The sequence below is a fragment of the Aspergillus pseudoviridinutans genome (assembly GCF_018340605.1).
Source record: "Aspergillus pseudoviridinutans IFM 55266 DNA, scaffold_3, whole genome shotgun sequence".
Lineage (NCBI taxonomy): Eukaryota > Fungi > Ascomycota > Eurotiomycetes > Eurotiales > Aspergillaceae > Aspergillus > Aspergillus pseudoviridinutans.
The window spans coordinates 3,564,726-3,577,401 of NW_025091283.1; the positions used below are offsets into that span (position 1 = coordinate 3,564,726).

General features: G+C 50.8%; 5 protein-coding genes across 5 annotated transcripts; 3 read left to right on the plus strand and 2 right to left on the minus strand.

The window, feature by feature from the left end:
- Positions 1-1,489: 1,489 nt before the first annotated feature.
- Positions 1,490-2,920, minus strand: Asppvi_004990 (survival factor 1 family protein; the record flags this gene model as incomplete). The annotated part of the gene is made up of 5 exons (XM_043300929.1): positions 1,490-1,588; positions 1,641-2,017; positions 2,074-2,498; positions 2,610-2,825; positions 2,901-2,920. The coding sequence occupies 5 exons, from the start codon at positions 2,918-2,920 to the stop codon at positions 1,490-1,492; spliced, it is 1,137 nt and encodes a 378-aa protein (XP_043156864.1).
- A 450-nt stretch (positions 2,921-3,370) lies between these two features.
- Positions 3,371-3,931, plus strand: Asppvi_004991 (mitochondrial 54S ribosomal protein uL11m; the record flags this gene model as incomplete). Its single annotated transcript, XM_043300930.1, has 2 exons — positions 3,371-3,499; positions 3,599-3,931. 2 exons carry the CDS (start codon positions 3,371-3,373, stop codon positions 3,929-3,931), a joined length of 462 nt encoding a protein of 153 aa, XP_043156865.1.
- Positions 3,932-6,983: 3,052 nt separating this feature from the next.
- On the plus strand, positions 6,984-9,660 carry Asppvi_004992 (putative protein kinase; the record flags this gene model as incomplete). Its single annotated transcript, XM_043300931.1, has 3 exons — positions 6,984-7,394; positions 7,496-8,831; positions 8,894-9,660. 3 exons carry the CDS (start codon positions 6,984-6,986, stop codon positions 9,658-9,660), a joined length of 2,514 nt encoding a protein of 837 aa, XP_043156866.1.
- A 983-nt stretch (positions 9,661-10,643) lies between these two features.
- On the plus strand, positions 10,644-11,703 carry Asppvi_004993 (putative mitochondrial carrier protein (Pet8); the record flags this gene model as incomplete). Its single annotated transcript, XM_043300932.1, has 2 exons — positions 10,644-10,700; positions 10,801-11,703. The coding sequence occupies 2 exons, from the start codon at positions 10,644-10,646 to the stop codon at positions 11,701-11,703; spliced, it is 960 nt and encodes a 319-aa protein (XP_043156867.1).
- Positions 11,704-11,771: 68 nt separating this feature from the next.
- Asppvi_004994 (cupin domain-containing protein) lies at positions 11,772-12,439 on the minus strand (the record flags this gene model as incomplete). The annotated part of the gene is made up of 2 exons (XM_043300933.1): positions 11,772-11,888; positions 11,936-12,439. The coding sequence occupies 2 exons, from the start codon at positions 12,437-12,439 to the stop codon at positions 11,772-11,774; spliced, it is 621 nt and encodes a 206-aa protein (XP_043156868.1).
- Positions 12,440-12,676: the final 237 nt, after the last annotated feature.

Here is a 12,676-nt window from a genome sequence, read left to right on the forward strand (position 1 = left end):
TCATTATGTACTATCTCGTTGATAGACTTGTTACGCAGTTTTCTTTCAATATTGTCTTAGAACTTGTTTTCCCTCATTCATTCTTGTTGATAGTCTTATCGCTCTTCGGTCAATATGTCCTCCAACGTTGGATTCTTAATCAACACCGTTTCAGTTTCAAACAGTCAGCCCAACGATTTAGAAACCGTACATCGTTTGCCCCATCTGTAATATCAAACTTTAGTAATTGAACAACCCTAGGGATAAGTAAAGCTCACCCTTTGCAAGGCGTAGACGACCTTGAGAATTAGACATTTGTATTAGCATCCGCCCGCATTGTCTCAGTTCAACTATCCAAAACTCACATCTCGCGTAGTGACAACCTGCTCGAATAGATTAGCAAGAGCAGATATAATCGATCAACTCGAAGAATCCTCCACTGCATACAACAAGGAAATAGATCCGATGCTACTAACCTTTCTATCATGGCGATGAGTCTTCGAAGACTCCAAGACTTGCACAACTTGGAAAAGAATCTGCAGATATGGCAATCAGTACGTCTCCTTCGCCTCAAACAGACGGCTTGTCCTCTGGGGAAAGGCCGAGGTTGCGCTTTCGCGGGTGGTACGAAGGGAGGATACTTACCTCGCGAAGCCGTCCTCTGATAACGGAGCGTATCTCAGCGTAAATGTCCGTTTTTATCCGGACTACACCTCCACGGCGGGCGAGACGGCTGTCATTCCGATGGCGGTTAAGAGGGGTGTCTCATGGATGTTCTTGGGCGAGTAGCTTACCGGATAGCCGGTTTGGCTAGCGATTGTGGTTAGCGGTTAGGAGGTCCGGATTTGGCTCGATGGAGACTTACTGATTCCTAGGATGTTGTCACGGAGAAAACTGTGAGTTTATAATGGTGAGCATAAGGTGGATGCGTACGGGATGCTGGTCAAGTCCCAACTGTCGAGGTCATAGAGCACAGCAGTAGATAGGCAACTTACCGACGCCGGTGGCCCTTTAGGAGGAGGCCTCGAGTATTCGGATTGGCGGCTAAGTGAGCGACATCCATTGTGACAGTTGCTTGACCGAAGTTGCGTAAGGTGGTTGTCTTTTGCGAAAGTTCAAAGAGATGATATGACAGATTGCGGGGGAGAATTGTTGGAATGTGGTTTGCTGTTGGCAGTCGAGGAATCTACTATGGTATAAATACTACAAGTTGTGTTAGCTTATTGTCTATTGTGTTGTGCTACAGGGGATGTCGTTGAATGGGGGTGAATCACTTACATTGAAGAGCACAAACATGAAACCAGCATTGTTGTGACCCCTAGATGTTGAGAAGAACCGGTATAATAGCATTGAGGTTTGACACGCATGAATAGCATTAAAATTCTTTATATGAGTAATTAGGGTCACGCAGGTTCGTGATTTATGAGTATCAACGAGAATGGACAAAATAATACTCAAAACGCCACAGACAAGCTCCTGCCAGGTGTGTGCTATATGTACGTAGAGTCATTCATGAGATGAACGTAGCCTCAGAGAACATGGAACCCTCCTCTGAGAACTCCTCGTCGCCGACCTTGAGCTTCAGAGACAGTTTCTCCTGGGGAGAATACTGGCCGATTGTTAGCTTGACAAACCGTATGCCGATTGTTTTGAGAACGTACCTGGAATATGTACGGCCGTGTCCCAGCAACACTTCCTGCGATAGTCTTGACGAAGCCTGGTACTTCAGCCATGACATCGATGCGGTCCAACCGGTCACCGAGGGGTCCCTCGACCTCTGCGTGGACGTCCTTTTCGTCCTTCGACTTGCCATCCCAGACCCACTTGATGGAAGTCGGAGCAGGCCAGTCGCTGTCCGCGTCATGGGCCGTTGCAGTGTGAGTAGCCGAGTTTGTTGCACCGGCATAGATAATCTCGTCATCCTTGACGATCCCACCGACATTGACGACCGTTGAGCCGTATGATGGCGGTGTGGTATATTCCATCATGATGGCAGAGTATGAGGGGGTCTGGAAATTGACAAAGTTCCATCGCGCAGCTATTGCCGGCTCAGCATTCTCATTTACGTTTATACTACAAGGTGGGGGAACTCACCAGCGTGATGGGGCTTCATGCCCTGGATGGCATGGATGAACACTCCCCGACCGGTGAGGTCATAAGTCTTCTCCTTTGTCGTGATTGTACCCTCAACACGGCACCGAGGCCAGAAGGCATGCATCATGGAGCCCCAAGGGTTCGCGGGATCGGTCCCGAAATAAGATGTGCCGTCCTTTCCTACGACAAAACCGGGGGCGGCGCGGGTGAACGTCAGATTCACCAGGCTGTCCTCGTTGACGGCAGACTTGATGGTGTACGCATTTCCTTCCTCATTCAGCGTCAAGGCAAGATTGTCGGCTCCGAAGGAGAGCATGTTCTCGTCAAACATGAAGTTGTATAGGGGGTCGGAGTGCCAGATGTGGGGTTGATCGCCTTTGAGGTTAAAGATCTTTGAGTTGAATTGCGCAGTAGTGTGGATTCCTCTGCACGAGTGTCAGATATTGAGCCAGCCATGATACACAAGGCCCAGTTGCAGTGTCGACAGGCGCAAAATGAGGCCCGAGAATTGCAACAGCCGGAACAATTCCACTCACGCGATATTGCTGTAGATGACCTGCACCATGACCAGAGTGCCATTGTCGGCCATCACATAAAAGGTCTCAGTCTCAACATTGGTATATTGATAAGCGCGCCACCGCAGGTCGTCCTTGGTCAACTCGGAATAAGGKGTGTGCTGTGCTTGTTGGGCAACAGACTGAATGGCCTCGGGGCCATAGATGGGCTCCTGAGTGCCCGCAACACTTGCGAGGCTACATATAGCATGGTCAATCAGTATGGTCGATATTATACATCAAAAAAGAGACGAGACCGGAGAAATAGCATACGTAGACTTGAGCCAGTTCATGATGGGCAGATAGGAGATGATGATTGTGAGGTCAAGGTGAGGGAGGGATGAAGGGAGAGGGAAATCAATAGTAGCGCGCGGGGCACTAATGGCGTCGATCGGCTGAACTGCAGCAGCTGTATTGGCTTCTGAGAGGTTGCAGAGGTGATATTGATGCTACTGGTGATAATTACAAAGCACTATAGACTATGACGACAATTTTCTAGGGCAGGATCATGCTACGATCATGATTTTTCAACGACATCATCCCAATGGCGTCCCACCTTGATCAAGTTGAGCTCTTTTTATCGTCTTTGCCGCCGGTCGGAAGGCGACCCAAAGGGGAAAAAAACTCCGGCCGTGGGACTTATCCGAATCCGAACAAAACTCGGCCGCAAATAGTTGGCTGATCACTTCGTTTTCTGTATACAGACATACCATACTTCCGTCTCTTTGCGGGCACATCTCATCATGGCGAAGAAGGCACTGGCTAAAGATCAGATTGTCAAGCTCATTGTCGGAGCTGGACAGGCCAGTCCCAGTCCCCCAGTCGGTCCAGCCCTGGGTAGCAAGGGTGTCAAGAGTATGGACTTCTGCAAGGTACGCTCCTCTCTTCAACTGCCTTCTCCGGCTTTAATGCGGATCTGGATGGAAATGATGAGTTTGATGATCTTACTAAACCGCCACGCGCCCATATAGGAGTTCAATGCCAGGACTGCGCACATCAACACCGGAGTCCCCATTCCCGCACGAGTCACCGTTCGTCCTGACCGATCCTTCACCTTCGACCTTCGAACCCCAACAACGACATATCTCCTCCTGCAGGCTGCGAACGTGGAGCCCCGCAAGAACCGCATTCGCGGAGCCATGAAACCTGGCCACGAGACCGTCGGCAAAGTGTCCCTGAAGCATGTGTACGAAATCGCCAAGATTAAGCAGTCCGAGACGAGATTATCGGGATTGAGTTTGCAGGGACTGTGCAAGAGTATTATGGCGCAGGCAAAGTCGATTGGCATCCAGGTTGTGCCTTGAATAAGCACTAGAAAAGAGGACTGTTCATCTCAGTGTATACTTTTGCGATTCGTGCGACTACAGCCATGCTGTTTTGGATTACGACACCGGCGTTGTTTGGGTTGGGCTTTTACAATGTGTACATTATAGGACTTGCATGCGATATAGAGCGTCGTCAAATACCCACAGCATTTGCACGCACTGAATAAATTGAGTTGTGGAACTTGAAGACCGGTTGCGCAGAAAGAAATGGCCAAGGTCAAAATGACGGCGTCTTTCCTTGGGGACGTCACGTTGAGTGGATCATGGCCTCTGCCTTGGCTTCCGCTTTCGATATTCTGAGAAGCCTATGAGCGGTGTGAGAAGGAGATCCCTTTTGAATTATCGCGATCTGACGGGGAGTTTCATAGCATTCCCGTCATGCTTCGGCGGAGATCACCAGATGACAATAGAAGACAGGATACAATAGATCGACGGGGATGCTCAAGGACAATTGATACTCAGATGTTGCCGACCACATGGAAGTCGTAGTTATTTGCCTAGGTATCTAGACAACAGATGTAATTCATCAATAGCGCCCAAGGGTTGCACATCATCCTCCCTGAATTCGCTTGGCGAGAATGAAACTGCACAGATTTACGCAATCCTCCTAGTATTGTTGTCTTGGCAGATTTCGAATAAGTAGACATCATGGACGACGCTACCAGCAGTCTGCAGATCCCTACTTGAAGTTCATGGGAGTTGTGATTTGCTCTTGTCAACTATCAAACTTCCGAAGTCGGTGAATATGACTACAAGTCATCTCCCAAACCGTAAGTCTCGCTACCCCAGCATTCTTTTCCCCGTCATACCTCCATGTTCTGGAATTTCCGGACAGTTGCTGACGAATCGTCGTCATCTGCATTGGGCTGCATTGAGACACTTTTGTAGAGTGAATGCTCGTCCTCCGAGTAACATGAGTTGAGCCTTTGTTATTTTCAATAGCTCCAACTCATTTGAGTCAGCCTTTCTAGCTCTCCACTCTCGACAGACAACTCTCCAAGAATAACAGTCTCGAAGGTGAAAGCTAGAACAAGGATCATCCACTACGGAGGTAGTTACAATCTCTCTAGTAGGCATGTATCATTAATTGGTGATCTCCATGCTAACCGGATTCAGTAGCGTCATATCAAGAGACTTGGCATCCCAATCGGGACTAGTTTTGCTGGCCATGTCAACTTACCCCACCATATCTGTGGTTACCATGTTGGAGCTGCAAATGGATTACGGAGTACTGGGGTATCTAACAATGCAGGGTGCTGTACATAACCTCCCTTAGTCACTCCAGTATGCAAGTCGTAGTCTGGAGAAGAATCTTCAAATCACACGTTGGAAGAAATGACGAGATGATGATCTGGATGAGATACTCGAACTTATATTATAATTGACGACATGAGATCAGCCCGCAGTTGGCAGGGAGATTACCGTCCGGACCAGGTAGGTAAGTACTTTGTACGGCGGTACCTGTACCTTGCCTTTGCCTGCCTACTTCATGTTCCCTTAGCAAATAAAAGCGCTTGGGGGTTAGTCACTCAGTAGCCTACCTTTCTATTAGCCGCTGCATGCACGATTCTTATCTAGTGAATCATCGATTCAACGCCAAACACAATCCAGAAAAATCTAGCGGGGTAGAAGAACAGCCATCCCGGTCTCCGCCAGTGCGGGATTGGACAGATCTCGTCCTCAGACAGTACCTAAAGGTAGCCTGGCTTCCACTCGTGGGCCTGGTGGTTGGCTGCACGGATACACGGCATCCGTCAGATTTCTCCAGCTGATGAACGGACTGGTTCTCAAGGTTGGAGTTCTTGGATCCGGCTGCAGATGGAGCAGCTGACCTCGAATATGTAGGCCTGTGTGCCTTCACTTGATGGTTTATCGGTTCTACAGAGTAATTTTTTTATGATCTTGAAAAGGGTGCCAGATGTATACATACCTAAGATACTCTTCAGTGTAGAGGTGAGTATCTGCTGCGTCATATAACTTGAACAGACTTCCTACTTCGTACGGTAGGTCGAGCATACTTCTCCGCAATATTCAGAGTATTGTTACCTTAGTAACATTTCTCTTTGTTGAAAGATCTGTACCTAGCACGAGGAGAGGATCGGTCAACTATTCGCTCTACCAGCTATGACTATGTCTGAGGGAGAGAGGATATTCGCAGGAGTGTACTAGGTACTGTCGCCCGACTGCTTGGGCCAATCAAAGCTGAAATATGATGGCATTTCCTTCGCCAAGTCCCAGATCACTAAATTTATGAACAGTTAACCAGCATATTAGTATCTGTTAAAATAATCGTTGATGCCTTGTCTCTTCAAAAGTAAATAAGAATGATTTGGAGTACATACAAACATGGCCGTAGTAAGGTCCAGGCGCAGAGTCCAGCCCACCTTTCCTGTTCGTTCCCGTCGCCGCTATTGCCGCCGCCGTCCAAGCAAGCCCAGAGTCGACTCTTGAAAGTGGCTCCAAACTCTCTCTATCCACCGTTCTTACTCACTCTCCTCCCTCTCTTCGTTATTCTCAATTCCCCGTTCTCCATTTCAGCGTTTATTTGTCCAAGATAGACATTTCTACCAGCAACTACGGCTTGTGGATCTTCCTATCTTAATCCGTCGTCGTCTTATCTATCTCTCCTACCCAGGTCCCAGTCCTACTACGTTCCATCTCATCGTCACCTTTCTTTCCAGACTTGTTCGATTCTTTGTATTCTTTTAATTCCGAGCAGTGGCGATTAATAATTGATTCCGGCCCATTAGGCTCAAAACTGTCGCCGTTGGAGCTGTTGAGTAATAGTCGGTCTTCGCCAGAAGTTTTGCTCCGTCTTCCATACGAGATTTACCCCCCGCGCTCACTCTTTACAATTCCCACGTTATCCAGCCCTCTACGTCCTGTGCAGGTTGACCCCGCAGGTACAGTTTATAGTCGCAGCAGGAATTACAATCTGAACGACAAGGATTTGTCATTTCAAAGTTTAAACCAACAGCTTCGCTAACTGCGGAGGGGCATGCGTTCCACAGCGTGGTTTTGACGAGTCCGTATGACGTCTGGAGCGACCGAGTTTGCCGGTACAACCAAAAACATGGGTCCCGGTAGGCAATTGTCCAACTTTTCGCCTGCAACTCAGTCTCTAACGCAGTCGGCTTCAATATTAGCATCTCAGCCAACTCAGGAGCACACCCCGATGGCAGCTGGCCAGGCCACGGGTTCGTCCAACAGTGAATCTATGGCCAAAGCACAACCGGGTCAGGTTCGGTTTTCCACCATCACCGAAGAAATCGAACCGCCCGACGCTTCAAACGCTCCTCAATCACCCGAACCAGAATCCGCGGAGCCTCCAAAGGCGAACGATGACCTACAACGACTAGCAGAGAGCCTCCAAAGCTCTCAGCTGCAGGAGACTCGGTTGMGAAACTTTTCTTACGATCCCATTTCTCTTCCTTCGTCAAGGGTATGTGGCATGCGAACTGTCGATGTTGGCTTTCGCGATATTTTAGTATCTCTCTACAAAGCTTAGCAGTCGATGTAGACTAACACTGCATTACTTCACAGGTCGGATCTCGAGAATCAAGCGATCGCAGTGCCCGGGAACCTAATGGCTCCTCTTTGCCGTCTCCCCGTGCTTCCCCGATGCAATCGCCTCCTCTTACACCTGCAGCTACTAATTCGCGTGAAGCCACACATCAAAACGTTCCTCCTACCACCAATGCCACGAATAGAACCGCTGCTGCAGCCATGACTCCGCAAACGTCGCCTCCAGTAGTGGCTGAGAGAAAAGGGATCCCGCAGAGCGCGCCCTCGTCTCGGCCGTCTTCGACCGACCAACTGTCCAAACAGATCGATGTTTCGAAGACTTCATCTAATCCCTTGAACGGGCCGAAGCACCGGGCGCAATTCTTTCTCGGTCCCGGGGCTGAACCAAGCTCGCAGGAGGAGAGTCCGCCAATGACACCACGGGACTATACCCCGCCCGGCGCCATTACACCTGTGGGAGAGCCGAACGACCCGTATGCTCGCAGCAAGCGACCGCCTCAGGCTAAGAACCTTGCCCAAATCGACCAAAGGTTCATCTTTGGAGGCCGTGACTCCAAACGCCGAAGCCACACGACGTCAACTTTCGGTCGTCCCGGAACCCCCCGCTCCGCCAGTGCTGGCGATTTGAAATCTAGCGACAAGCGAGGCGGTATCTTCGGCAGCAAGAAAGATTTACGACAGAGCAACAGCGGAGAAGGCAAACACCATGGCCACATGGCGGAGCTCAAGCGATTCTTCAAGATGGGTCACCACAAGCATAAGCGAGGCGATTCTCCCTCCTCTATCCCGAAGCGGTCGAGCCGCTCTTCTGGAAAGAGCCCCTCAGAAATCGTTCCTTTCGCCGATGACCACGGGCTCAACACCAAATACGGAAAGCTCGGGAAAGTTTTGGGCTCCGGAGCCGGCGGTTCTGTTCGGTTATTGAAGCGTAACAGTGATGGAGTGACTTTCGCCGTGAAACAATTCCGAGACCGCCACTCCTGGGAGACGATGAAGGAATATTCCAAGAAGGTGACAGCCGAGTTCTGTATTGGGTCAACTCTGCACCACGGCAACATCATTGAGACACTCGATATCATTCAGGAGGGAGATCACTGGTACGAGGTTATGGAATACGCGCCCTATGACTTGTTTGCGATCGTCATGACCGGGAAAATGTCCAAGGACGAAATCGCATGCTGTTTCAAGCAAATCCTCAGTGGTGTGGCCTACCTGCACGGCATGGGACTGGCGCATCGGGATTTGAAGTTGGATAACGTGGTTGTCAATGAGCATGGCATCATGAAACTCATCGATTTCGGCAGTGCGGTTGTCTTCCGATATCCCTTTGAGAATGACATTGTCCCTGCTTCTGGTGAGTTGCTTCAATGCGGATCTCTTCTTGGACCAGCGTAGCTTACTTGGTTTGTTTTACAGGTATTGTTGGATCGGACCCCTACTTGGCACCAGAGGTGTACGACGAAAAGAAGTATGACCCACGTCCCACAGATATATGGTCATTGGCTATTATATTCTGCTGCATGACACTGCGCCGATTTCCGTGGAAGCAACCCCGCGTCAGCGATAACTCCTATAGGCTCTTTGTCTCAACACCAACGCCAGGAACCCCTGTGCCGGATGCTGACCCGAAGCGTCACCGCGCCATTAAATCAGCTCCAGACCTGTCGGCGGTTGACAACGAGGGCAAACCGGCGCAACCAGCGGAGGATAAGGACGGATCAAGTGAGCCTTCGGCACAATCGGACTCGGAAAAGAAACAAGCCCCCGCCACCTCCACGACGAGTGACGAGAACCGCCCTCCCGAGAGTCCTAAAGATAAGGTCAGCGGCAACCTCAGCAAACCAACTCGAACTACAAGCAAGGAAGCGCCGCCTCTCCCAGCTTCAGCGCAGTCATCGAGTCAGCGTCAGGAGGTCATCAAGGGTCCTTGGAGGCTCCTGCGTATCTTGCCACGCGAAAGCCGATATATCATTGGTCGCATGCTCAAAGTGAACGTGAAGGAGCGAGCCACTCTGGAAGAAGTTTTGACCGATGAGTGGGTTCGAAACATCCAGGCTTGCCGGCAGGAGGTAACGGGCGAGGTTATCAAAGCTTGCAATCATACCCATGTCCTGGAGCCCCCTTCGCCAGCGCAGCCAGTCCAGAGCAAAGCCAACAACAAGCCCAATAACAAGGCGAAATAAGCCTTCCATCTCACTTGTCCCTACAAAGTGTTTCTGGTCTTACAGGTGAAAAATGGTTGCTTCCGCATTTTGGATACGACCTGTTTCTACCACCATCCATCTTTCCACCTTTTATCCACTTCATCCGCCTTTCCTTCTACGATAGCCAAGGGCCTCCCGTCTGAAATCCTATGGCCTTCACTTCGCCATGGAGCTGGCCGGCGCCAATTCATCCTTGGTTACCCCTTGCCACCATTCTTCCTCTGAAATACGTGACTGTGCGAGCGAGTTCATCACACTTCTCAACCCCCCCTTTCACCAGACTCATCCGTTCTATGTATCATTGTATTGTTGATCTCAGCGTTGGAAAGAGGACTTAGTGATTATGTTTACCAGGCGTTGTGGTTTCTTCTTCTGGGGGGTGGACTGTTGAAGCAGCATCCCGCTGCCGCGATAGATGTTTATTCGTTAGAGTTTAATTTCCATTATTCTCTTTGATTGTCGTCGTCAAACTGAGGTGGTGAAGGGGCTGTTAGAGTGTGTCTGGTTTTTGCCAGGAATCCTGTCATTCTGTTTATATTACCAGTCTCTAATTGTGCATTCTCAGAGACAAAGTGGTTAAGTAGATATTATAAATCAACGAGAAATACCAAATGTGAAGGCTGTTCATGAGCTCTTCGATTGAATGGTTTTGGTAACCTTCAGATGGGCTGTTGACGTAGTTGGCGGAGATAGCGGACATTATGCCGACTCCCACAGTGGGCGATTATCGGAGATGGTCGAAATCTGGAGCTTCATTTCGACGCTCGCATTCTCGGTTTCTGCTTCCTGCCGCATTACAGCCTTTCACGAATTTATTTTCCTCCATTATTATTCTCAATTAGCTTTTACAATAACCTCCAATAGATTGGTTAAATAATTGCGCAGCACAGAATCAGTTTTCTTCTGTCCGACATGTTGAGGTAGAACTTGACTCAACAGCAACCTCAAGCTTCCTATCTACCATGGCCCAGCAATTAGAAACAGAGCCATTGGTCTCCCTATGGACACGATCCCTGATTGTAAGATTGGTTTATTTTCTATCCGTGTGCCCTTAATGTTATCTGTCAACTCTTCCTCCGGTGGCTGAGTGCTAACCTCTTCCCTTGCCTGCGCCTCTAGTCCGGAGCAGTAGCCGGCCTCACCGTCGATTGCTCTCTCTATCCCCTCGACACAATCAAAACTCGTCTACAGAAAGCTAGACACCATGCTCCAAGCACGCCAGCACCCGCCCTGTCGCTAAGACAAACCATCCGCGGCATCTATGCGGGTCTCCCATCCGTGCTGTTCGGCTCCGCCCCCTCCGCCGCATCCTTCTTCATCGTCTACGACGGCGTCAAACGCTCTCTCCTCCATCCCTCTGGCTCCGACGCGGCCGCCTCGCGCTCCCACATCGTCCTCACACACTCGCTCGCCTCCTCGATGGGCGAGATCGCCGCATGCGCCGTGCGGGTGCCGACGGAGGTGGTCAAGCAGCGGGCACAGGCCGGTCTCTTCGGTGGATCGAGTCTGCTCGCGCTCAAGGACATCCTGGCGCTGCGGCATCCGGACCCGACGGGGAATGCGAAGCACGGGTACGGGCAGGTCATCCGGGAGCTGTACCGCGGGGCGGGGATCACGATTGCGCGGGAGATCCCCTTCACGGTGCTGCAGTTTACCATGTGGGAGTCGATGAAGGAGGCGTATGCCAAGCGCGTGCTGGTGCCGTCGTCGGAGTCGGGCGCGCTGATTCAGGTTCCTGCGTCCACAAGCGCAATATTTGGGAGCGTTGCGGGGTCGATTGCGGCGGGGTTGACGACGCCGCTGGATGTTATTAAGACTCGGGTGATGCTGGCGCGGCGGGGCGATGGCAGCGCCCGCGTGCGCATCCGCGATGTCGTGCAGGAGATCTCTGGGGAAGGATTCGGGGCGTTCTGGCGCGGGATTGGGCCGCGAGTGGCGTGGATTGGGATTGGGGGCGCGGTGTTTCTGGGGAGTTACCAGTGGGCGTGGAATACCCTTGAGCGGAAGAGGGAATCGCAATAGAATGTATAACTATAGCTACCCAGTGTGTATTTATATGGCATTTGTATGTACAGTAGAAGTAGACGTCATCAATCTTTCTTTAACAACCAGCTCAGCGCTTGGCGCTGCTCCTCCGGGAGCAGCCTCTCCATCGTCTGGGGGGTCATGAACTCGTGATCCTTGAATTCAAACCCAGGGACAACGGTCTGGCATGTCAGTATACATCTCTGCTTCTATATCGACACGCACTTACCTCCGTAATCAACAACCCTTCGCTCTCCCCGTCCCCGTTCTCCGAGGGGTTATCAGGCAACAGATAAGAAGCTTTGTACTTGCCCCCCTCCACAATCCACTGCATCGTCTCCCCCTTGTCCAGGTTCGGACCGACCACAAACGATGTCACAGGTGCCCGGCCATCATCCGTCGCCAAGTCCGCGTGGATAATGACGTACCGCCCCCTGCCGCGATGGAGACTGTGAACCGTGCAGCTGCGGTTGAGGTGGAAGGAGCCCGTTGGGGAGTCTGGGGTGAGATAGTAGTAGATTGTGGTTGAGAGGGAGCGCGTGTCGCTTGGGTCTGTGCTGTGAGGATTGGGGATGCGGAGCGGCTGACGGTCTGTTTCAGTGTAGTAGCCTCCTTCCGGGTGAGGTTGGAGATTGAGGGTTTGGATGGTTGTCTGGATGGACTTAGATTTGGGGGTGGGGGTGGTGGGAGATGGGTGGTAGATGGGTTTGATGGATGAGATGGGGACGTCCATTGTTGTCTACAAGTGCTGATGGAAGGGTAGAGAGAGATGTCTACCTAGGTGGTGGTTGTCTTAATCCTATTTATACCTGGTGAGGTACACAGCGCCATAAGCTGATATCACGTGGATACCAAGTTGGAGACTCTGTGCACTCTAGTTCATGACAGTTGTTGGTCATGGTGTCACTGTCACTGGTCCTTGGAGATGAGTGTCCGCCTCGTGGCTGAATCTCTAGCCAGTTGATCGTTG